Raw genomic sequence first — 26,856 nt, 5'->3', positions numbered from 1 at the left:
TGACGTGTTTTCACGTCACAGAAGTTAAAGGTTTTTGTTTTTTTTAGAAATATCAAAACAATGGTGCAATCTGCAGCTTCACATAAGAAAGGATCAAACCCATGCTGTTCTCATTTTCTGTGCTGTGATAAAACCCTGAAGGTGAAAGTCACCAAAACACTCAAAGTGATTCAGATCCACTGAACATAACAGGAGGTCCTTCCTTCCTTCCTTTCTTCCCTGGTGTTGAATTCATCTTCCCGTTTCTGCTTTTTCATTTTAAAATCAGAGCAAAATGTCAGAAAGAAATTTCCCTTCTGGGATTATTCAGTAAGTCATCCTGAGTCATGGAAATGGAAATGACCAATAACTGTAATAACTCAAGAAGCTCTTAAAGGTCACCAGTGGGGGAGAAGATTTTATTGACAATGCACCACTTAGTAAACTGCTGTTTGTCAGCGATTAAATGAAATGTTCTTCCATCCACCCAGAACCAGGAGGTCCTTTAGTCTAACAGTGCAACAGTGAAAAGTCTCAACATGTCTGCTGACGACACGAGGAGGATCTCAAACTTACAACAGAAAACTCCGACACTTCACTGATTCAGGAAACGCTACAGTATCGATCAGTACAGTAAAACAGAAACAAGACAAGGAAACAATGAAGTTCTTCTCTTTCTGTAGTAGATGCCTTCAAAGTGGATCCCTGTGAGCCAGTCGTCACTCAGAAATGGAAAACTGATAGTATTTACAACAATCTTGTCCTGCTGGACTGGCACTACATCAAGTGTTACACACAAACATTGCAGGATGACAGACTGTGATGTAAACATGGCGCTGGGGTCTGCACCTCTTTGGAAATGTTTGATTTCCTGCAGGACACCGTTAAAGCTTGGCACCAACACTTTTAGGGCAGATATGCAAAATGCTCCAGGCATAAAATCAATGGTACAAAGCCTTGCAGCTCAGTTTGGAAGGAAAGTGTCAGAAAATCACAGAGTATAAAAATAACAGGCTTCAAAATCAAATGTAAAAATGCAATTATATACAGAAAAAGGCAAACAGCCAGTGAACAGCAATAAAATAAAGTGATCAGTCACAGTGAGCTGATCCTGTTTAGATAAGAATAAGTTCAAGTAACAGGAGAAAGCAAGAAGCTCATCAGCGATGTAAAGCGCTTTAATGATCCACAAAGCATCAGTGTGGGCTGAGAGGACAGACGTCCACGTCGTCCACAGACAGCCAGCTGGAGTACGAGGACCCCCAGTCTCTGAGGAACAGATCCTCTGCTTGGCTCTGCAGAGTCTGCTGGCCTTTTTCCACCACAGAGTCCGTCTGGTTCACCACCAAACCCACACCAGCAGTGTGGGTGAAGTAGTTCTCTGACCAGTTGGATGTTCCTGCAAACACAAACGCCAGTTTCACCAGTTAGACTGCAGGACAATCATAAGAAATGATGAGACCTGCTGGTGAGATTTATTTACATGGTCAGTAAGAATATCTACTAGATGTGCAAACACCAGACAGCCTGTCATCTGAATGGAACTACTGCTGTCACTAGATGATACTGCAGCTGGTTGAGGTGGAACTCAGAACTACTCTATAATCGCCGATCTGCAAAAAATCTCTATGATTACATTTAATTTTATTTATATACACACGTGGACAAAATTGTTGGTACCCCTCAGTTAAAGAAGGAAAAACCCACAATTCTCACTGAAATCACTTGAAACTCACAAAAGTAACAATAAATAAAAATTTATTGAAAATTAAATAATCAAAATCAGCCATCACTTTTGAATTGTTGATTAACATAATTATTTAAAAAAACAAACTAATGAAATAGGGCTGGACAAAAATGATGGTACCCATAACTTAATATTTTGTTGCACAACCTTTTGAGGCCATCACTGCAATTAAACGATTTCTGTATTTGTCAATGAGCGTTCTGCAGCTGTCAACAGGTATTTTGGCCCACTCCTCATGAGCAAACAGCTCCAGTTGTCTCAGGTTTGATGGGTGTCTTCTCCAAATGGCATGTTTCAGCTCCTTCCACATATGTTCAATGGGATTCAGATCTGGGCTCATAGAAGGCCACTTTAGAATAGTCCAACGCTTTTCTCTCAGCCATTCTTGGGTGTTTTTGGCTGTGTGTTTTGGATCGTTGTCCTGTTGGAAGACCCATGACCTGCGACTGAGACCAAGCTTTCTGACACTAGGCAGCACATTTCTCTCCAGAATGCCTTGATAGTCTTCAGATTTCATCGTACCTTGCACACTTTCAAGACACCCTGTGCCAGATGCAGCAAAGCAGCCCCAAAACATTACTGAGCCTCCTCCATGTTTCACCGTAGGGACAGTGTTCTTTTCTTCGTATGCTTGGTTTTTGAGTCTATGAACATAGAGTTGATGTGCCTTACCAAAAAGCTCCAGTTTGGTCTCATCTGTCCAAAGGACATTCTCCCAGAAGCTTTGTGGCTTGTCAACATGCATTTTTGCAAATTCCAGTCTCGCTTTTTTATGAGTTTTTTTCAGCAGTGGTGTCCTCCTTGGTCGTCTCCCATGAAGTCCACTTTGGCTCAAACGACGACGAATGGTGCGATCTGACACTGATGTACCTTGGCCTTGGAGTTCACCTTTAATTTCTTTGGAGGTTGCTCTGGGCTCTTTGGATACAATTCCAACGATCCGTCTCTTCAATTTGTCATCAATTTTCCTCTTGCGGCCACGTCCAGGGAGGTTGGCTACTGTCCCGTGGGTCTTGAACTTCTGAATAATATGAGCCACTGTTGTCACAGGAACTTCAAGCTGTTTAGAGATGGTCTTATAGCCTTTACCTTTAAGATGTTTGTCTATAATTTTTTTTCGGATGTCCTGGGACAATTCTCTCCTTCGCTTTCTGTTGTCCATGTTCAGTGTGGTACACACCTTTTCACCAAACAGCAGGGTGACTACTTGTCTCCCTTTAAATAGGCAGACTGACTGACTATGAGTTTGGAAACACCTGTGATGTCAATTAAATGACACACCTGAGTTAATCATGTCACTCTGGTCAAATAGTTTTCAATCTTTTATAGAGGTACCATCATTTTTGTCCAGGCCTGTTTCATTAGTTTGTTTTTTAAATAATTATGTTAATCAACAATTCAAAAGTAATGGCTGTTTTTGATTATTTAATTTTCAATAAATTTTTATTTATTGTTACTTTTGTGAGTTTCAAGTGATTTCAGTGAGAATTGTGGGTTTTTCCTTCTTTAACTGAGGGGTACCAACAATTTTGTCCACGTGTGTAGCACCAATTACAATACAGATTGTCTCAAGACGCTTTACAGGATCCATATGCCTGAACCCCAGAGCAGCCCTAAGATGACAGTGGCAAGAAAAACTCCCTTTTAACGGGGAGGAAACTTAGAGCAGAACCGGCTCTTTATGTGGGGGGACCCATCTGCTGCTGGTTGGTGGGTTAAGAGGGACAGAAGAGATAAAGGGTGATGCAGAGTAGACTGGAGGAAATGTGCAGCTGGAAGCAGTGGGCTGTAGAAAGGTCAGGAGCAGCATCCCACAGTGGACATGATGGAGGCTAGGGGGCTCGACACACGGGAGGCGACAACAGTCACGCTCCATTCATTTCCTATGGGTGCTGTGCGACGAGACGAACATCGCTTTCCCCCCTCCCAACAACGCGACGGCGACATTCGTGCATGTGAAATTTCGCACGCGTTCACGTAGACATGCACCCGCTGGCTTGCGACGCGATACAAGAAAGTAGAAAAATGTTCAACTTTTGTCGCTGTCGCCTGTAGCTTCAACCAATCAGTGAGGGTTTCACTCACTGACCAATGAGCTTACAGCATGTTACACAGTACAGTCATCTCCTATACATTAATGATCCGCTCCGTTTTCAACCATTGTTTTCAGCCCTTTTCAACATTCAGGAGCAAATCACTGTAGCCGTGATTGATTTCCCAATTCTTTATGATCCTTCCCTTAAAGCTGCTGTCCGGAGTTTGAATCGCAGCGTCTCCCAAAACACTGTTGGTCCCTCCCTCCCTCTGATTTCGCCCCTTTATTTGTGCACGCGCGCAGTACATGGCAGGAGTGCCCGGAGTGCTGCAGCATCTCGCCTGTTTTGCTGTTTTCCACTCTTCTACATTTAGTACATTTAGTAAATAATAAAGGAATTATGTTAGAATGCTGTATTGAGTCTAACTTGTCCTAATACCAAAATAACATGAATCTGCTAGGACGAACAAGTAAAGTTTCAATATGTGATTACACTCGTGTATCCCTCTCGATGACGTTGTTTATCAAACTTAGTGCATTTACGCGTGTATATGTGTTACATTGTTTATTTATTTCTATCTAGAGTTCAGAATTGCATGACTCCTCTGACGAAGAGTATGTCCCAGACGCCCCAATCTTCCTCCAGAGGTCGGGCATCTAAACGAAGCCGTCAGGCGGGCTATGAAGGCCGTGGTCGGGGAGCGATGCGAGCACCCCGAGCCAAAAAACGTCCTGCAGTCTCTTGGCCTGACAAGCCGTGGGATTGGTAACTTTTCTGGAAGTTGCTGATCCCTGATGCTCTCTCCTCCACAAGCAAAACAAATGTGTGCGCGGTTGCGTAGTGCGTAGCTCGCCCACCTCTGCATGGGCTTGCTTGCTGTGCGCGTAACCGTTGATTGACAGCATGACAAAGCTGAAGCTCGAACTTGATTGGTCGGCAGCGACCGGCGCTTTTTGGAATAACATGGGGGTCTATGAGAGGAAGGCGGAGCTCAGGAATAAATTTCCATATCGCGTTATACTAACTTTATAATATAGTATCGAACTAGACTAACACATTTAAGCTTTGTTAAAAAATGATACATAAATTGAAAACAAACGGAAACTCCGGACAGCAGCTTTAATGACTATCGTGATATAAATAAAAAAGCTGCTGGATAAATAAAGTTTGATTGATTAATTGATTTCATGGGAGTTGGTTGGCGCCAGGCTAAACTTTTATAAGCCAATGTCAAGAGTAAAATTTCGGCTAAATCAAGCAATATCTTCTGGCTCATCATCTTTATGCTTTTCTGTCATGAAAATCTTTGAAAACGTAAAAAAATCCCAGCAATTTCACAGCCAATCAGAAGTGAGGGAGACAAGCGATCTGTGCTTTTGCACAGCGCGCCATGTGTCGCCGTCGCCTGCCGCCGTCGCCTGCCGCTGCCAAGTATCGCGCACTGTGCGTTGAATCTATCTCCTGTTGCGATAACTTTCGCATTCCCCCTAAACTGTCGCTTCCCATGTGTCGAGCCCCTAAGAATCCAGTTAATCTTATCTTGCAGTGCAGCAGGAACCTTTCAACATATTTTAAACTTATGGTTTAAAAAAATGTGAAACAGAAATTTGAGAACATTTTGAACGGTTAATCTGCACCGTTCCTGCTACACTGGTAGGATTTATTCACTGTATAAACTGATTGTACATGTTGTATGAAAAATAATACACAATAATAATACACTGATGCTACTTTAAACTTTATAAAACCAAGAACAAATCAGCAGCAGTGGCTCTCCAGCTTGACCGCCAGTGGCTTCATCTAACTTTGACCAGTAACAATCTAAAAGCATCAGGAGGCTGAGCTGTTCTGAGAATTTACAGAACAGCTCAGCCTCCTGATTTAAATCTGCTGAGAATGATGCGATGAGGAAGCGGTGGTCTGATTTTGGTGGATTCATGGACAATCTGGGACTGGTAAATGTGGCTGAACCCAGTTTCCCTTTCTGATGACATCTTTTCAAAACCTAAATGCACTAACTAATGTTTTCATCACTGTGCCTTTCATTTTTTAAATAGTTTTCTGAGTTTATTTCATCTTTTATTCTCTTACTTTACAATATGGTAAATGAGGCATTCATACCTTAATGTAGTTTAAATAAAAGCTGATTGAATGAATGGAATTGGAAACCTCACAGTAGATTTCCACCATGAGTGTAAGCTACTTTCTAAGCTTAGTTTATTATTGTAGATACCTTACCCCTAAATTCCACATAACGCGAAACCGCCGCGCCACGCCGCGCTCTTGAATCGTACTGTGCAGCACTTAGAACCCATTCTCTTCTATCAGACAATTTCCACTGCACACGCTGCTGAGCGCCAGCGCCGCGTCTCTGAAGTGCCGGCGCGCACCACAGCGCTGGAGATTCGCTTCAGGTCTATTTTCTGCGCTGCCGCTTCAAAACCTCGTAAATCCGAGGGGTCACGTGATGTCACCGAGCAGGATGGTCGCCTAGTTGGAGACGTCCCGATTAACCCACCGATTTACCCCAAATTCGCTAGCTGAATCTGACAGGTCGTACTCTAAGCTTTGTGAAGCGATAGTTTAACAGTTAAACTACGTTGGGCGCTCTGGTAATTCGTGTCTTATGGAAACTAGAGCAACAAAACATGGCGCTAATATCCCGCTAGCTAGCGGGGCTAGCGCTAAGCTAGCGGACGACGCGGGCACCATGACGGGAACCGGTAAAGGAGAGTTCAATGGCGGAGGCGTCTTGGCTGCTATGCAACAGTCCCTGGAGAAAGCTACAGAAGAGATGGGACAAGTCGGGAAACTCTTGGTGGCTTTGCAGGCAGACATGACGGATATTAAGGAGGCCAGTGCCGGTCTGAGAACAGATGTCAACGCAATATTGACCCGGTTGGATGAAGCAGAAAGCCGCATCTCTGTGTTAGAGGATGAGAACCACCAGCTCCGCCAAACAGCGGATAAAAGTGCTAAAAAGTGTGAGGAATTACACCGGGCCGTTGAAGATGCTGCCAACAGAGACAGACGCCAAAATCTGCGGCTCGTCGGTCTGAAAGAAAAGATTGAAGGTAGAAACCCGGCAGACTGTGTGAAGAAAATAATCTCCGAGGCCCTGGGGATTGATTTGGATGGATCACAGCTGCAGCGAGTGCACCGTGCCCCAGTACCAATGCCCGAAGAAGGGCGGCCACCCAGACCCATTATCATGCGGTTTCTAAGTTTCCTAGAGAGGGAACGAGTATTGTCTGCTGCAAGGGAGAAATACAGGAAAAAGGAGAGTGTAATCTGGGGGGGCTGCAAGCTGTCATTTTTCCCCGACATGAATAAAGAGACGGCGGAGAAGAGGAGAAAGTTCACGGATGCCAGGAACCGGCTGCACAATCTGGATGTGCGCTTCACGCTTGCATATCCGGCCGAACTGCGCTTTACATGGAAGGGGAAAAGGATGAAGTTTACCGATCACAGTGAGGCAATGGACTTTATCAACAAGGAGGAGACGGAGCGGCGGAGAACAGCAGAGGACGAAACTTGAACTTTATCCCGGCGGACTGACAGTTTGACCAACACGGTATAAGGATCCGGATTGCTTAGCTCAATATGTACAGGACATGACTTTTAGTTTAATTGCTTTTGCACCTGTTTTCTGAACATGTTCAAGACGCAGTGAGTATGGGACTCCATCCAACTGGTTGGTTTATAGTGGCTCAAACTGTGTTATGACCTGAGTGGTCCTCTTTATGTTTGTATTTCATGTCAAAGTGACGCGGAGTGTCATAATTTACTTTTTAAGTCTACTTAGAACCAGTAATGGAAATGGACAAGCCCACGCTATCTTTTTCTTTTTTTTTTTTAGAGCTATGCAAATAATATTTTAAATACCGTTGTTTGGTTTGTGCACATGTGCCTACTACTACACAGTATGTGTGTGGCATATTGCAAAAAGAGACACCTATCAAGTGATTTCTGAGGGGTGGGGGGCGGGGACTTCTAACGGGGACCATCTAAGTGTGACTCATGGACCGAGTTTGTGGTGGGTCTCTGGACAGTGTGAGAGGAAGGGGGGGCGGGCATGATAAGGGGGCTTTGTTTAACGTTCTGTGTTTTGTAGGGGTTTTATACAAGGTTCTCTGCATGTTATTGTTAACTTGGGTTGTGACATGCAGCGGGGTGGCACCTCCTCCTTTTTCTTTTAAATTCATTTATTTGTTTGTTTTTATTCTCTCTTTTCCTCTCCTTTCTTTTCATTCTTCACCATCCTCTATGCAAGTTGTCATTTTTGCACGGTCCATATACGAGGTATCTACTAAATTATGGCTAATTGTGTGAGGATAGTATCCTGGAATGTAAACGGGCTACAAAATCCAGTGAAAAGAAGGAAATGTTTATCACACCTTAAGACCCAACAAACTCATATAGCTTTTTTACAGGAGACCCACTTGACTGATTCGGAGGCTGTTAAATTGAAAAGAGAACGGGTCGGTCAGATTTATCACAGTTCATATACGAGTAAAAAGCATGGTGTGGTTATTCTAGTTCACAAGAAGTTAAACTTTCTCATTTTAAAAGAACATAAGGATAAAGAAGGAAGAATGATATTTGTGGAAGCTAAAATTGATGGGAAAAAAGTTAATTTATGTAACATTTATGCACCGAATATCGGAGATCCGGGTTTTTTTCATGGAATAAATAATTTGATAGGGGGCATACCCGATGGGCATACAATTTTAGCGGGGGATTTCAATCAAGTGTTGGATGGGACCCTGGATAAAACCACCTTCTCTAATAATGTACCGAAAGACAGGATGGCAATTAAACTCTTGATGAAGGACTTGGGATTGATTGATATATGGAGGCTTGTCAACCCAAGACAGAAAGAATATACATTCTATTCCCATAATCACAAATCTCACTCTAGGATAGACTATTTTTTGATTGGCAAAGATCTAGTAGAGAGCATCTCAGACTGCGCAATAGGACCCATAGCACTGACTGATCATGCTGCAGTACAGCTAGATTTAGTAATTAAATCAGACGGGGCGAGGAAAAATAGATGGAGGCTAAATGTATCGCTACTACAGGATCCAGAATTTAATAGTTTATTAGAAAAAGAACTTGATGATTTCTTTCTGGTGAATACAGGGTCCGTAGATAAGTTTGGAACTGTCTGGGAGGCCTCTAAGGCATACATAAGGGGGAAAGTTATTGCCTATTCAAGCAAAAGAAAAAGAGAGGGAATACAGCGATTAAAAGATCTTGAAACCCAGCTTAAAGAATTAGAGAAATCACTGTCTGAGAAACACTCTGATGTGTTGTTGAAAAAGGTATGTGACTTGAAATTTCAAATAAATGAATTATACAACAAAAAAGCTGAATATGCCCTATTTAGGCTGAAAAGTAATTTTTATGAGAGTGGAGAAAAATCAGGGAAACTATTGGCTAGACAATTACAACAAAAGGAGACCAGTTATGCCATACCAGCTGTTAAAAATGAGAAGGGTGAATTGGTGACACAAACAGGGGATATTAATAAAGTATTTGCAAGTTTTTATGAGCAACTCTATAAATCAGAGATCAATCCGGATGTGGGTAACTACGAGACCTTTTTCTCAAAAATCAATTTGTCAGAAATGTCAGGTGATCAGAAGGACTTTTTAGACAGCCCAGTAAGTGTGGAGGAGGTTAAAAAAGCCATTTCATCAATGAGGGCTGGAAAGTCACCTGGTCTAGATGGTTTTCCCTCAGAATATTATAAAAAGTATGCTGATAAATTGGCTCCTATCTTAAAAACAGTGTATGACGAATAATTTTTATTGGGAAAACTACCAGGAACATTTAATGAAGCACTGATCTCCTTAATCGTTAAAAAAGATAAAGATCCCACTGACCCAGGAAGCTTTAGACCTATCAGTCTGATCAATGTGGATTGTAAAATCCTGACAAAGATTCTCGCTATGAGGCTAGAGAGTGTTTTACCACACTTAATACACCCTGATCAGGTGGGATTTATTAAAGGAAGATCATCTTCTGATAATGTTAGACGCTTATTACACCTCACTCAGCTTAATCGAGATGAAAGTACCCCAATAGCTGCTTTTTCCTTAGATGCCCAAAAGGCGTTTGATAGAGTGGAGTGGGGCTTTCTGCGGCATACACTTGGGATATTTGGGTTTGGGGAAGGTTTTATCAAATGGGTGAACATAATTTATTCAGACCCCAGAGCAACAGTGATAACAAATGGACTGACCTCACCCTTCTTTGGCCTAGCACGCGGGACCAAACAAGGAGACCCTCTTAGTCCTCTACTTTTTACGTTATTCCTTGAGCCATTGGCAACTGCAATCAGGACAGATACTAATATTAAAGGGGTGTCACAAGGAGGGGAGGAACACAAACTGTTTCTATATGCAGACGACATTTTATTACTTATCAAAGACCCTATATTGTCCATCCCTAATGTCTTATCAATAATCGAATCATTTTCAAAATTATCTGGCTATAAAATAAACTGGCAAAAATCCGAAGGTATGCCAATATCAAGAGGGTGCAGCCAATCAGTAATCTCTACATTCCAATTTAAGGTTATCACATCTGGAATGAAATATCTGGGGATTAGATTATGTTCAGATTTAGAAAATATAATCTCTATTAATACAGGTCCTTTAATTCAAAAAATCAAGACAAATCTGGACAAATGGAAACTGATAAACCTCACTCTATGGGGGAAAATTAATATTATTAAGATGGCAGTTGCTCCACAATTTAACTACATCTCTATGATGATACCAGTAACCATCTCTGACCGTATTTTCAAACAATATAATCGCATGATAACAGATTTCTTATGGAACGGGAATAAAAACAGAATTGCTCTAAGGAAGCTCTTAGCCTCAAAAGATATTGGGGGACTTGCTCTTCCAAATATGGAGTTATATAGCATAGCATTTGAAATGAACAAGTTAACAAATCATTGGACAGATTATGGGTCAAGCCCTAGTTGGGTTAAGATTGAGAAGGAACTTGCCGCCCCATTTAATATTGTTGAATTATTATCACAGAAGAAAACAGACAGACAGACAGATGAAGAAAACCTAATTCTACAACACTCTCGATGGGCATGGGCAAGAGCACATAAGACCTTAGGGATCTCACAGTATAAACAGGGCTATTCCTCTATATGGAATAATCCTTCAATATGTATAGGGAAAAGGACATGCTCTTGGGTTACATGGGTGGCAAAAGGGATACGTGTTGTCAGTGACCTTTACAGGAACCGGTCACTGGTATCATTTCAAGACCTTAAAGAACAATATAATCTAACAGACAAAGGGGATTTCTGGAAGTACTTACAGTTGAGGAGTAGTGCGAGTTCTACTTTTGGATTAGAATGGGCAGAGGAGGGAGAAAATAAAGTTCAAGAATTTCTCAATTGTCGTCACACTCTGCACTCAGCCTCGCTGTTTTATAGAAAAATGTCAGACATTCAAACAAAAATGTGTGAAAGCTTGAGATTAAAACGGCAAAAGGATCTCGGTGGGGAGATTAGTGAAGATGTATGGCAGGATGTGATTTCAAATGTAGGCTGGGCTACTAGGGATGCAAGGAGTAAGTTCATCCATTATAAGATCGTACATAGATATTATTTTACACCACTGAAACTGTTTAAAATGGGATTAACTCAGGACAGTAAATGTTGGAAATGCCATAAGGAGTTGGGTACATTCCTTCATGCTATATGGGACTGTCCTATGGTTCTGCCCTTTTGGAAAGTGGTGCTGAAAAACCTTGAAGGATGGCTTAAACGACCTTTACCAATATCCCCACAATTATGTCTGTTAATGGAAAAGGCTCTAATGCCACCAGGCCTTACAAAAGCAGAGCTTCAGGTGACAATAACTGTTTTTATTGTGGCAGCTCGAGTCATACTACGCAAGTGGAAAAGTCCACATAAACCTGAGCCTGTGGAGTGGTTAAAACTCATGACAGAGACTGCTGCCTTTGAAAAGATGATTGCCAAGGTTAATAATGTTCCAAATAAATTGAGTCAGGTATGGGAAGTCTTTGTGGACCACATAAGGGATGTGATACCATAGAGGGGTGCAAGGCATGGTTGGGAAGAGAATTATATCGTGTGTGTATGAAGCATGAGGGGTGCCAGGGGTAAGGGTGGGGGCTGTCTTTATGTTGCAAGACGTTGTTGTTGTTGTTGAATGTTTTATTTTTATTTTATATATATATATATATATATATATACATATTTTTTTTTTTCTATTTTATTATTATATATATGTTTTTTTTTTTTTTAATCAACAGACTATTGAGACTATGGACTATTCTTGCCATATCTGTAACATCTGAAATGTCTGTAAAGTTATGTTAAAACAAAATAAAAATTTGAATGACAAAAAAGAAAACCTCGTAAATTCACTGTCGTTGAGAAAGCACCAGACAGGAAGTTAAACCGGAACTTTCAAAATAAAACAATGCACGACCTCTCGGACGTAAATTTTTTCCTATATGTTGTTATTACACCTCCGGAGGCACGAGCATCAGGTTAACAGGGTCCCAGATACAACACGATGCCATGGGCGAAGAGAAATTACTGTTTTTTTATATAGAATAAACCATACAAAATTAACTATTGGATAAAGAAAAGCACTCATTTGAGATCAAAACATAAATCATGAACTCAACCATGCTAGAAGTACTATAAATCACAGAGCAATGTGGCTGGGTCAAGCAGAGCGACCTTGTAGAAGCGAAATGAGGTGTGGTTTATTTATTTTCTGTTTATATCATGTGTTTTTATCGTGTGATATCGCTATTCACACGAGAGCCTCTCTGAGGAGCAGCCCTCCCCATCCGGACGGCGCGCCGCTGCGCTGCGCTTGCAGTGTGCTTTGACTTTCGGAGCAAGACGGCAGCGCTTCGTTCCGTTGCGCCGTGCGGCGCGGCGCGATCGCGTTATGTGGAAATTCGGGGTTAGTCTGCAGCTGCAAAGTGACAAAAATATATAAATAACCAGTATCTTTACCACATGTTCATGATTTTTACATCGAATCCGTTTGGTTGGACTAAAACAAACTCTCTTGCCTGGTTGTATTTGGGCTGTCAATCAGTCATGCAGCACCTTTAGCAGACACCCAGCATTTCAGAGCAGAGAATACGGTTTACTTTTTCAGAATTGTGTACACTTTGACAGCATCATTCAAAACTGATCAGGTGGTTATTAACAGTTTAGTTAATATCATGTTATTATGTTATTAGTTCTGCTTTACACAGATCATAACTGGTAAAAGCAACAAAGTATGGCAGTAACTGGACTTCTTTTTTTCACCAGTCACTGTGAATATTATTGTTTAAATGATCAAAGCAGTTGTAGAAAGTGTCTGCAGCGTACCTATATAGACCACTCTGTCTGTCACCATGTACTTGGCGTGATTGACTCGTGCAAACGGGATCTTCATCTGTTCTGCTGTTGAAGGAACCGTGAAGATTTTCTGTGGAGAAACAAACATCGTCCATCACATCATCAGTCTTCGGAAGACGCTACGTTTTAGCCATGAAGGAAATAATATCATCAGACGCACCACTTCAATGCTGCACTTCAGAGGAGGCCTGCTGAGCACCAGTAGGGACTGCAGGAAGGTGAACATGGCAGCAGGTGAGTGTTTCCAGCAGCTCACCATCAGTTTGACCTCAACTCCTCTGGTGCAGGCTGCAGCTCGGAGGCTTGAGTCGATGGCAGGCCAGAACCTGAGAGCAGAAAACCACAACATACTCAGACTGTTTTCCAGGAAACACATCGACATAGTTAATATCAAACTGTCAGTTGTGTTCTCAGCCAGGGAAGAAACAGAGTAAGAAACAAAGACTGTGTGTGGTAGAAAACAACAAAACAATACTGTTTCCTCTTTACTTATCTCTAAGAAGATGACTAAGAAGTCTAAATCCCTCATAGCAGATTTCTTGCAGTCAGGTGAGTGTCCAGTATTTTAATAAAAAGATATGGAGGTATTTCAGGTGCAAAATGTTTGAGCACCTGTAACATCGAATTTGTAGTTGTGTACATTGAATTTGTATGTGTACATTGAATTTGTATGTGTATCAGCAAATCTGATTTCCCACACTCTATGAGTTGTGTACTTGTAAAATAATTTTTGTATGTGTCGATTTTTTTTTCTTCCCACAAATACAACACAAAAATACACATTCACAAATCGTAATTACAGGTGCACAAATCACATTTACAGGTGCACAAATCATATTTACAGGTGCACAAATCATATTTACAGGTGTACAAATCCTTCTCTACAAGTCACATATTTCAACACTGACACGCTCCCATTTTGCACCTATTGTTGCAGCACACTAAGTGCAAAACATACTTGTGCACCTGTATTGTACGAAGTGAAGTTGAGGTGAGAATTTGAATATGTGCAAATCTGAATGTGAACTTGTGCAATAAGTATGTGAAATAATTTACCACCAAAATACACAAATTGCTACTTACAACCACTCGAATCCTCCCCACGAGTCACACATTCTCTGTTTTCTACAGGTGCAAATCCAAAATCTACAGGTGCAAATCCGAAATGTACAGGTGCAAATCAGAAATCGTACTTCCGGTCCCGCTGAGATATTTGGTGCAAAACTACAAAATGATCCGATCTGTGTATAAATTCTATGCTCTGAGATTGACAGACTTTTCGGCCAGTCAGGGAGACGCTTTGCCCACCCAGCCAATCAGAGGTTTTTATTCCGTCTGAGGTCGCTTTACCGACTTCCGGGTGTGGAATTTCACGATGGAGAGAGTGTAGGGAGTTCTTGTTTTGGACGGCTGGTCTGCTCTAATCTCTATAATGCGCATTTCCCAATGACTCAAATAACTTATCCATTCCTCTTAGTATATTGAAATCAAAGCCTATACCAGTGGTTGGCGACTGGCGGCCCGCGGGCCAAAACTGGCCCGTCAGGAATAATATCTGGCCCACCAGATGATTTTGAAAATTTGATTTGGCACGGAGCCAAGCCGGTCCGTCACCGCAACACGAAACTCGTGTGCTATCTGATTAGCTGCATGTCACCAATAACACCCAGTCGACACTAAAAGCTACCGTAGAGACCAAGACAGACAGGTGCTTTTGCAGATCAGAGCTGTGTCTTCCACAAGCATTTCCAGTTTCCCTGTTATACTGAAAATACAAAAACATTCATTTGTTGGTGTCGGCGCAGCTAGAACTAATTTTGCTGACACCAGGCCAGACTGTCACTAAGAGGCTAACTGTCAGGGATGTGGCTAACGCTACTGGAACACTAATCTGTCTAAAGTCAGATTTACTCCAGCAGTTACCTCTGATTGAAAGAAACATCTCTGACAGAGACACAACCCATAAAAACTTAAACCCATAAAAACAATAACACAGTTTGTCGCCACAAATCAGGCACATGGCTGCTTTAGGACGCCGTCTACAAAACAATAACAATAATGTTTGAACATATAGGCTTAGTGGATTCATGATAAAATGGCTAAACGTGAAGAAAACAGAGGAGCACAACAACCACAACAATAGGAGACAAACCGATATCAAATGCTCAGTTAAGTATTAGTTTCCTCTGACACCATCACTTCTATGGCTACATACTCAGTTATAATAATCTTAGTAATGAGAAAGTCTAGTTATGAATGACAGATTCCCTGCTATTGCATGCTTCTAACATATAATAATTAATGTATGTCTGCTCCAAATATCAGTTATTGGTCTTTCTTGGTTGCCAACAATCGACATCGGCCCAGTTGATCCCTGGTGAATACGGATGAATCTCTGAGAATGGCTCGTACCTGACTGGCTCTGCAAACTGAGACAGTGGAAGGTAGTCCATGACAGAGATGTAAATGAACTTCTGGGCATCATTGATGACGGACAAGATCGTGGAAAGATCATCAGAGCGGCCTCGGGCTGAGATTTGTGGAGGGGCACTCTGCAAAACAGAAACACAACAGAGGCAGTGAGGATGATGAGAGCTGTTCTCATCTAGTCTACAACGTCATCAGTGCTCTTAGAAATGTCTATCACCTGCTATCTAAGGAAAATGAACTCAAGAGGGATAACTAAACTTGTTCAAAATGTAATTTTTAGTACCATGACTATAGTTATTCTCACATAGTACAATGTCAGGAATGAATGCAACATATCTCTGTAAATCAGGTCGACATTGGGCATTTAGGGATGTAAGGCTATAATCTGCATCAGCCAACACAGATTTAAAAATTACACATTAACATCGACCCAAAATGAACATCAACAGGCAGGTAATACCTGTCAGGCGGAATGCTTATAGTTTGACACTGCTATATAAATATATAATTATAGTGTGTTTTATGTACAAGTTAAATCTGTTTTCTTAAGGGCTAAGTAGAGGTTGTTGCTGTAGCTGCTCCAAAGCTCTGGAACAACCTTCTCCTCACAATAATAAGCTCCTCCTTCACTGACATTTTTAGGAAAAAATTCAAGACGTACATGTTTTCAGTTCTTTTGGCATTTCTTAATTATCCTAATTTTTAATATTTTACATTTATTTCATCATATACATTGATCTTATAAGTTGTTATTCAGTATTCATTGGTTGCTTTGCATTTGTTTTTAAACGTTCAGTATAAATAAACTTGATTTAATTATTTTGACTAGTGAATGTGTGCATTTGAAAAGCATTGTGGTTTATGACTGTGTGTAATAAAGTTAATTCCATTACAAGAGATATCTGATATTCTTTACAGTGTACTGGTGAAAATAAGTAAAAATACAGTTCAGTCCTGTGCATCACTACAGCATTTACTATGATGCCACATCATATGATGGTCTACATGCTGTTTCTTGTTCATGCAGCAACACAATCTCAGTATGAAAGCCCATTTGAAATCATTCCTCCTAAACGCAGGTCACTGAGTCATGTTGAACTTACAGACAGATAGACCTGAGCAGGGACTCCGTTGAACTTCAGATGTAAAGGATTTTCAGCACTGGACAGAGCAGTGAGTCGAGCAGGCCAGTACGGTGGTAGAGTACCGTTGATCAAACCGCCGACGCTCCAGTAAATGCCAAAGATCCGAAGGGCATCCTGAGCCAGACAGCTGCAGTTCTGCACGAGCAAACCCACCTCCTTCACCTGAGTTCAACAAAAAAACATTAATTCTGATAGAGCCAGACTCACAGGAAGACTTTGATAAATCATCTAAGATGCGTTCTAAGAAGATTGATGAAAACTCACACTTTTATCCATGTGCTAACATAACTGCACAAGGGCTTTCTAATCATCAATGAGCCTTTCAGCACCATTAGCTAACACAATGTAGTATTAGAACACAGGAGTGATGGTTGATGGAAATGTTCCTCAGTCTGTACCTCTATTATGTATGTATATTCCATTAAACATCAGCCGCTTCCAGCTAGAATAGTCATTTACCACATTAACAATGTCTACACTGGATTAATCATTCATTTAATGTTATCTTCATTAAAAAAACTGTTTTTCTTTTAAGAAAAAGAACATTTCCAAGTGACCATTAACTTCTGAATGGTAGTGTATGTACGCTTGTTGGGTGTTTGATGTTTCGTAAAGTCATGAAGTCCAGACCAGACATGTCACACATTGAAAGCATTTGCTGCATTATGAAATAAAAACAAAACAAAGCACAGGATGAACTTTAGAGGAACTTCAAGTCATATTAAGTAAGAAAGGGAAAACATTTCCCTTTCAAATTACAGCAACTGTTGCCTTCATTTACCAACACTTTCAGAGTGTTGGTTAAAAAAAAAAAAAAAAGGAGATGCAACGTGGCTGTAAATATGCACCTGTCCCAACTTTTCAGTTTCTACATTTGATATGCTGTCTGGGTACTGTGTTCAGTTAAATATAGGTTGAACTGATTTGTGAATCAATGCATTTGTTGTTGTTTTTGTTTTGTTTTTCTTTACAAGCCTGATCTCGTCATATCTTAAGAAGGGCTATAATGACTCTATAAAAGAGACAAAATGCATGACTGTTTAATGGGATAAATGTGCATGTGTTTCAATCATATCATAAAAAATTAGGAGCTGTAGGAGCCACTGGAAACTCAAGATTGCCATGATATAAATAAATTACTGTAGGCACGAAGAAAATGCAAAGTTTAAGAAAAAAATAGATAAGATAAAACTTTATTAATCCTGAAGGCAGTTCTTGAAAAATAAAAAATTATTCTTGATTTCAGGTTCATGCCGTCACAGTTAATGAAGTCTATTATACAATGAACTGTACTGCCCTCCTTAGAAAGAAAAACTGCTGCCTCACCGTACCACTGTCAGTTTCATTTATCTTTAAACTCTTTTTGTCTGTAGAAAAGCCCTTCTAATGATGAGTACAGCTAATGCCATTACCTGAATGACATCAGCTCTGACATTTACCGGACAATGATGCACTTTGACTCAGAGTGACGCATCTCCTCCTTTCAATTACAAATATGGTGTGATGACTGCTGGACAATATGCCAACTTGGCTGAAAACAGAGACTTGAGGGGGATAATTTTTTCCTCTGTCGCCATACCTCACTTAGAGAGCGCCAGTCCATGTTGGCACTGCCCAGGTAGAAGTGCTTCTGGTCGACCACCCACAGCTTGGTGTGGATGATTCCTCCAGTTACAGCCTTCAGGTCCACCTCTCTCACCTCAGCACCTGCAGAACACAACATGGCAGATTAACCTGGAGATCCCTCTCAACTGCACAACTGACCTAACTGTGCAACAGAATGATCTCCTCACCTGTTGCAGCCAGTTCTGCAGTGTCTTGCATTGAGGTCTGGGGGGCGTTGACAGCAATCTGGAGATTTATGCCTTTGGATTCAAGTTCCTTAAGTTTTTTGAAGACCTTTCTTCCCTGCAAAACAAGCAGGAATAAAACCAGACAAATCAGAGGCTGTATTAATAACTTAACATGTGCCATCATGAGACCTGTGCGTGCTGCTGAACTGACCTCAGAGTCGGAGGATTCGTCTAACTGCAGATCGCTGTCCCGCAGTGTGAAGTAGAAAGCAGCGATGTGGACTGAGCTGTTGGCCTCATTCAGCAGATGCAGCCAGCTGTTTGCGATGTTCCATCCTGATAAAGGAGAGGACTCATAGAGGCCGGCAGGAATGCTTTCCACCAGATGCACTCTGAACAATAGAGAGGAGAAGTCAAGTTGCAGCTCACCAAGTCAGGCTCAGGAATGTCTTGCACATTATATTTTACAGATGGAGTTGATTACTTGCTGTAAATTATGTCACCAGAATATTCTTATGAGCCCTGATAAGCTTAATAACACAAATTCTTATTTTATTCTATTAGTAATTGCCTCAAAGAACAAAATGAGTGAGAAGGATGGACATTTGGTTGATATTACTCACCGACAGTCAGTGCTACATGGCTCTGGTATTAAACCAAAGCCCTCCAGCCAGTGCAGCTCCAGCTGAGCCATGAGCTGAGCCACAGACATGGGAAGCCCGTAGTGCCAAACGTGCTGACCAAATCCTCCGAGAAGCAGCAAGGTGGTGGGCAAGAGGCAGAAGAGGGCAAAATTGGAACATTCTGACCTCTGTTAAACAAGACAGGTGGAATTTTAACTTTATAGACACACATGGACTGCATCATGCTCATAACGCAAAACACAGCAGAGGACAGTGATGCATTCCAAAGTTATTACTGCAGGGTGTGGTGAATTCCTCTAAATATCACTGACTTGGCTGAGGCCACCAAAACAGCAATGTGACTAATATCAGTGGAAACTACCACTCATAAAAAGCAACACAACTCACCCTAGTCGACTTGCTTGATGTCGCTTTAGCAGGCTTGCCTGATGCTCTGGAACTGGATTCATCAGTATCTGCTCTTTTCTCTGCAAGACTTGGAACCTCTGATTGGATTATCAGTGGTTCTTGAAGCTCCTTCAGGTCGCCTGAATCATGACTGTCAGGCTCTTCACCTGCCAAATCCTTATCCACAGATTCAGCATCTGAAGAAGATCCACTGTCCTTTAATGCAGCCGCAGTCATAGGTTCTGTCTCCCACGGTGGTTCTTCATCCATGATAGCATCCACTTCACAGACCTCGGCTGTTTTCTCTGTAGGCTTTTCAGGGGCAGAGAGGGTAATCTTGCCTTCACCTTCAACATCAAACTTCTCTGTTGTGTCTTCGCGCGGCCTCTGGCTGAGGGAGCCCTCGTTTGGAAGGAGACTTACAGGTTCAACTGGTAATGTATCGGCTTCAGTTCGTAAGATTTCGCGCTCCTCTTGCTCCGAGTCTTGCTGTGCTCTGAGGGCAGGCCTGAGGCTTGCGGTTATGAGAGGGTAAGGAACCGACTCAGACAAACTCCAACTCTTGGGTGCTGTAGGGATGGAGCTCGGAGCTGTTGAAGCTGCTTGTTCTGCACTGCTCAACACAGGAGGAGCTTCGAGGCCGATTTTGGGGACACGGACTGACGGCAGGGGGAGAGCTGTTTCTCTGACCTCGGTCGGTTTGGACTTCGAAGCTTCCACCACACCTCCAGGTTTCTCAGAAGCAACATGGACGGGAGGATCCTTTTTGGGACCAGAAACCTCCGTGCTGAAGGGTCGTTTATGGAAAGTAGGGATTCTGGAGACGCGTTTCTCACCTTTACGGCTCATGTCTTCTTTCTCCTCAAGTTCTTTGCCACCAGATTTGTCGCCAGCCTGGAGACGGTCCAACACAACGCTACAATACTTCAGCTCCTGGGGAAGACAAAACATGCACATCAGCTGTGTATAATTAGTCAAAACAGCACTACTCTCAGAATTTGCACAGATGATTCAAGCAGCGACTCTGAATAGCATTGTAGCAACACACTCATTTGCTCACAAGCTAGCAGTTAAACGTTAACAAATGCCCCCAAACTTAATATCTTGAAGTGTTTTTGCTCTTTGTCTCGACACTAGTGAACAACAGAACTCTAACACTGTGTATTACCTTGTGGATTCTGTAGCACAGCAGACTAGAAAAACCACACCTATTCAAATCAGCTGTACTGACTGACACACCTCAGCACAGACTCATACAGACATCAACAGTCAATATTACAGACTGTCAATATTTGTTTACAAAGCTGAGATGAATGTTACCATGGTGACAGCATCATATAACTTCACATTCTGAATGGAAGTCTGACCTGAAGAAAGATCCCAGATTAAAAGGTCATTTTCATAAACACACTAGTATTCCGTGACATCTGAGGCTCAGTGTTCCAGCAGGGCGTGGACAGTCCATCTAAAAGCTAAGATGACCTAAATGTAAATGCTCATGGTGCAATAAGCTTTGTTGTACTCCAATAAACAACAAATCTTATCATGTAACTGCCACAAGAACACAAAGAAAGTGTTTAATTTACTATATCCTGTGTGTGATTGAAGGAGTGTGTCTGTCGGCAATTTTAACCTGCAATTCTTCGCCCCTTTTCATCTGGAGGTTTTATTTCCTGCTTGTTTTTATGCTAGAAAATATGCTTGATTTTTAAGCTAAATTTCAATATTTAAAAAAAATCCGATCATTAGAGAATAGTCTGTAGTGTATTTCTTAAAACTGCACATCTGCAAATTTTTTGGTCATGATCCCTCAAAATTTAGTTTTAAAACCACTTTCACTCATAAGTGGGACATTTAAAAATTTAAAAAGGAAATAAAAAAAAAATTTCTTGAGCTGCATTGTTATGTCTGTAGGATACGTATTTCTATGTCTAACAGCTTTTAAAATCAAGTTATATGCACATGTTGTAAGAATATACATTTATTCTTTACAAGAAATGGACTTAATGTAAGTCTGCACTGTCTTTTTAAAACTATAATCTAAATATTAATTACATGTTATATATAATTTAGTTTTTTACGATCTGCATGTAAAGCACTTCTATTAACAGTTGTGTATGACAAGGTGCTTTAGAAATGAACTGGCTTGCTTGTTATCAGTGTTTCCCCTGGGTTGAAATGGCTGTGAGGTGGTGGGGTCACTTTCAGCTGAAAGTTGTTGCCACTTTTTTTTTTTTTTGCCGCGGACCAGTGAGGCGGCAATGTCGGCAGAATTTTAATGAGGCGGTGGTCTATACCGACGAGGCAGGCCGCCTCGCTGGTTATATGGGAGGGGAAACATTGTGTTATGTTTGCTGTTTTGAAACTGACTTTCAGATTCCTTAATGGATCCTTGGCTTTGTCATGATAAAATCAAATAGTAAGTTAAGTCATCATGATTTTTACTTCACATCTGAAACAAGAGGCTTTGAGTCAAAGTGCTTTCCAAAAGAGAAATAAGACTGACACTACAAATTTACTAGACAAGCGTAAATATCAAACATAAGAACCAACATTTTGTTATTATATAAGCTGACCTTCATTACTCAAATATTAACACTGAGACCGAAAAATATTATCAATAAAAATACAAATTTACCTGACTTAATTAAATATTGTGGTGAAGACCCCACAACATTATGTCAAATACAGATTTAGTTTAATTAAATGAATAGATTAAATCCCCACAATATTTTGAATAAAATACAAATTTGCCTGACTCATGACAACGTTAAAATTTGGACCCTACAATCTGATATATAATAAAAATGCACTGAAATTACATACAAAGGTTAAGACCATATACAATTTTAAATAAAATACAAATTTACCTAACTTAATCAAGTATTAAAGTTAGGACTCTACAAATATCCATCCATCCATTATCTATACACCATTTAATCTTCTGTAGGGTCGTGGAGGAACAGAGATTTAGAATCACCAATTAACCCCAGCATGTTTTTGGACTGTGAAAGGAAGTTAGAGAACCCGGTGAAGACCCTACAATATTATATAAGGTTAACACCCTACAACACTGTATATAAAATACAATCCACCTGACTAAAATAAATAGTAACACTGAGACCTTATAATGTGATATATAATATAAATTTGCCAAATTTAAATGCAAACAAAATATAAAATTACATTTAAAACACAAATTTACCTAAATAAGGCAAGGCAGCTGTATTTGTAGAGCACATTTCATACACAAAGGCAACTCAATGTGCTTTACATTAAAACATTAAAAACATTGGAACCATTCAGACAAGCATAAAAAGCACAATTACAATGATAAATATAATAACAGGGTTTCTGCAGAAATCAGCCACTCAAATTTAATGCTTTTTAAAGCCATTTTAATGCCATACTATAAAAATTTTAATGCCATGACCGTGAACTCAACAAATTACATGGGTTTAGGTTTTTTTTGCAAAAGATTTTTTTTAGTGAAAACTGTCCCTTCATTTCACCATTTCTGAATCCAGAAACCACCCCTCACCACCCATGGGCTGTAGTCATTCTCTGAAATCCACATTTTCTAGCGATTTTTGCTGGAATTTGCATTTCCCCATTTCCCAGTTCTCTTCCACCTGGTCCAAACATGAAGTTTTTTGGCAATTGTACCCAACCAGCCAGAGCAATTATTGCAATGCTCCACCATGTTTATGCAGATGCACATATCTGACGAATCGCTCTTCATAATTACATATTATTATGATATTATCAAATATTTTTTCTTGAAAGCGGCAGAACGAATTTTTAATGACATTGAAAATTAAATTTAATGATTTGTAATGGCATTTAATGCCTTAATTTTTGCAAAAATCAATTTAATGACTATTAATGCTTTTTCATGCTCTACAGAAACCCTGAACAAAACATGGAAAAGAATAGGAAAATTAGAAATGCATTAAAAAAAATTAAATTACACTTTGCATTTAAAACAATTTAAAATAAGCTATAATAGGAAAGCAGTGGCAAACAGAAAAGTCTTGAGCTGTGATTTAAAAGAAGTGAGAGTTGGGGCAGACCTACAGCTTTCAGGGAGTTTGTTCCAGATATGTGGAGCATAATAAGCAAACACTGCTTCACCATGTTTAGTTCTAACTCTAGAGACTGAGGGAAGACCAGGACCTGAAGACCTCAGAGGTCCAGATGGTTCATAAAGTGACAGCAGATCAGCTATGTATTTTGGGCCTAAACCATTTAGTGCTATATATAAACTATCAGCAGAATTTTAAAATCTATTCTCTGGCAGACAGGAAGTCAGTGTAGAGATCTAACAACTGGAGTGATGTGATCTACATTTTTGGTCATTGTTAGGACTCAAACAGCAGCATTCTGTATGAGTTGCAGTTATCTGATGGACTTTATCGGAAGTCCATCAGACTGGACTGATGGACCAGTCTGATGGACTGGTCCATCAGACTGGACCAGTCTGATGGACTGGTCCAAGACACTGTTACAGTAGTCTAGTCTGTTAAAGATAAATGCATGGACCAGTGTTTCTAAATCCTGCTGAGACATTAGTCCTTTAATCCTTGATATATTCTTAAAATGATAGTAGGCTGATTTTGTGATTCATGTAGCTGCTGAAACTGAGGTCTGAGTCGATGACTAGACCAAGGTTTCTGGCTTGGTTTACATGTCATTGTAAGAGATTGGAGCTGAGCAGTAACCTTTATCATTTCTTTCTTGGCTTCAAAAACAAGCATTTTAGTTTTTCTATAACTGAAGAAAATTCTGGCACATACACTCATTGACTTGTTCAATGCATCTACTCAGTGTTTGTATGAGACTATGCTGTTATAGTGATTTAAATTTGGGTGTCATCTGCATAGCTATGGTAATTTATTTTGTTATTTTCTATTGTCTGACCCAAGGGGAGCATGTAGATGTTGAATTGCAGAGGTCCCAGAATGGATCCCTGAGGTACTTCACATACCATTTTCACCTGCTCAGATGTGCAATTACCTATAGACACTCATTTAAATAGGACTTAAGCCAATTTAGAACTGCGCCAGAGTCCCACCCAGTTTTCAAGTCTGTCCAGTAGTATCTTGTGGTCAACCCTGTCAAATGCAACACTGAGATCAAGTAACACCAAACATGAAATTTTGCCACTGTCTGTGTATAAATGAATGTCACTGAGGACCTTGACAAGAGCGGTCTCTGTGCTGTGATCAGAATCCTGATTAGAAGACATCAAAACAGTCATTTATCTTTAGATAGTTGTTCAATTGTTGACAAACAGCTCTTTCAATAATTCTATGTAAAAAGGAGAGGTTTGATATCGACCCATAGTTGTTCATTTCTGATGGATCTGAACTGTTCTTCTTCGGGAGTGGTTTAATTACTGCTGTTTTCATGGCCTGAGGAAAGACACCTGACAGAAGACGATTTGAAGCAGATCTGAGGTCATGCAGTCTGAAATGTTTTTGAAAAACAAAAGGTTTGATCTAAATAATTTAAATGTTAAGAATAAAAGCCAACAATAATATTCAAAAAACTTAATTAAAATATAAAGTTTATAGCATACAATATATTATATATAAACTATAAGTTTACTTGACTTCCATGAATATTATATATATAAAATACTGATGTACCTGAATTTATTCTATATTAAAAATAAAAGTAGACAACAATATCTATAATTCAAACTTTAACTTTATGTAAATATAAAAGTTAATTCTCTGTATGATTATTGTATCCAAAATACAAATTTAGTTCATTAATTTTGAAAAACACAGTTAAGAGAAGATTAGATATTAATACACAGAACCCACAAATATTGATTTTGACTTTGTTCTCATATAGAATTAGTATTGTTTGGACTCACAGGACTCACAGGTTTAATGTCTGAATCACCCTGACTCTCTGTAAACAAAGTAAAGGACATTAAGACACTTCCGCATTAGCCTGCCAATATTTCCTGATGATGGTTGCATGCTGCTGCTGCTGCTGCTGCTGCTGCTGCTGCTGCTGCTGCTGCTGCTGCTGCTGCTGCTGCTGCTGCTGCTGCAGTCACAGTACCTTATTTCTCTCAACACAAGGCTGCACCACACCCAAGCCTCCTGGTAGATCTCGTTTTCCTGCCCCTCCAGGACAAATCAGGACACCTTCAGGGGTAGTTACTGGATAAGTGGAAGGTGACTTTACCGTTAGATGTGCCTCATCAGCAGCCTCCTCCTCCTGCTCTGCAGTGGGACTCTCCAGTGTCTCCATCACCTCTTGGCTGTGGACGGACTCAGAGTCTGACTCATCTGTGTCCTGTTAGGAAGCAAAACATTTACAGCTCAGTTACAAACAACGAAACTTCATATCTGTAAAGCACCAGTTACTGTATCCATCACATAAAAACTGGCCTATACACCTTTGTATGGGTTGTAACTTAGTACTGACAATGACAGGACCGAAATAAAACAAAAGTGTGTATAAAAAGTATTTTTTAGCATAAAAGCTGCATCATAAAGTAATAAAACTTACCATGATGCTCTGCAGTGCTGGGTACCGTTTATTAGCTTTGTGTTTACTAGGTGTTCACGCTCACCGTGCAGTTTTTTGGCTAGCTCCTAACAGTTAATATATGCTAAATGGTCAACTTCAGTAAACATCAAGTAAGTTGAAAAGGTTGCGGCAGTAAATATGAGGCAGTTGGAGGCAGTACAGTCCCCTTTCAGTCCCTCCTGGAGGCTATTTCTCGGGGGTTAGCCTGCTAACGTTGCTGCCGTTAGCGAGCGAGCTACGTGGCTGCTATGAAGTTGTGAGCAGCGGAGGAAGAGGAGGCGGAAAGACTGAGTAATAAAAAATACCCACCTCGTACGTAAGGCTCGGTTGCAGGCGGGTCGACCTTCTTGGCGTGTCCGGCTCCGGTAACTCTATCCCCGGGGCCTGAGCCATGTGGATGGTCCTCCGTGACCGCAGTATCATCGGCATCTTTAATTATGCAGCAGTTTCGTCGGCCGAGGCTTTAACGGACGGAGCAGAGCCAAAACAGCAGTTTGTGTGCGGCTCTAACGTGAGCCCGCTGTGTCGGTAATCTCCTAATACCGACCTATACTGGCTTTAAACAGCTACCGGAGGAATTAGGAGGCCGCTCTCGGTGCCTGAAAACAACCTGCGCATTTAATCTGATTTGAATGCCCCAAACAACACAAACAACAAATTGAAGTAACCGCGATTTCCCGTCGGTCCTGATTGGTCCGTTTTATTACGAA

General features: G+C 40.7%; 1 protein-coding gene across 2 annotated transcripts; it reads right to left on the bottom strand.

Moving 5' to 3' along the window:
- Positions 1-370: 370 nt before the first annotated feature.
- On the bottom strand, positions 371-26,765 carry pld7 (phospholipase D family, member 7). Of its 2 annotated transcripts, none has more exons than XM_022220244.2 (12): positions 26,456-26,765; positions 25,799-25,909; positions 19,595-20,527; positions 19,187-19,374; positions 18,775-18,955; positions 18,564-18,678; positions 18,350-18,477; positions 16,729-16,932; positions 15,608-15,747; positions 13,356-13,521; positions 13,166-13,265; positions 371-1,378 (listed from the first exon to the last, which is right to left on the bottom strand). In XM_022220244.2, the coding sequence occupies exons 1-12, from the start codon at positions 26,573-26,575 to the stop codon at positions 1,176-1,178; spliced, it is 2,589 nt and encodes an 862-aa protein (XP_022075936.1). In that variant the 5' UTR covers positions 26,576-26,765; the 3' UTR covers positions 371-1,175. The 2 variants fall into 2 exon arrangements, with proteins under 2 accessions (XP_022075936.1, XP_022075937.1); XM_022220245.2 differs by lacking the exon at positions 26,456-26,765 and adding an exon at positions 26,126-26,423.
- Positions 26,766-26,856: the final 91 nt, after the last annotated feature.

The sequence above is a fragment of the Acanthochromis polyacanthus genome, chromosome 10 (assembly GCF_021347895.1).
Source record: "Acanthochromis polyacanthus isolate Apoly-LR-REF ecotype Palm Island chromosome 10, KAUST_Apoly_ChrSc, whole genome shotgun sequence".
Taxonomy (NCBI): domain Eukaryota; kingdom Metazoa; phylum Chordata; class Actinopteri; family Pomacentridae; genus Acanthochromis; species Acanthochromis polyacanthus.
Note: the sequence above shows the minus strand (reverse complement) of the source record. Positions and strands in the feature narration are given on the sequence as shown.

Excerpts from the sequence above, each read along its gene's own strand:
- pld7 (XM_022220244.2), bottom strand. The coding sequence starts at position 26,575 with ATGCCGATGATACTGCGGTCACGGAGGACCATCCACATGGCTCAGGCC. Across the intron at positions 25,910-26,455 it reads AACCGAGCCTTACGTACGAG|GACACAGATGAGTCAGACTC; the intron begins GTGGGTATTTTT and ends GCTTCCTAACAG. Across the intron at positions 18,478-18,563 it reads TGCAGAACTGGCTGCAACAG|GTGCTGAGGTGAGAGAGGTG; the intron begins GTGAGGAGATCA and ends TGTGTTCTGCAG.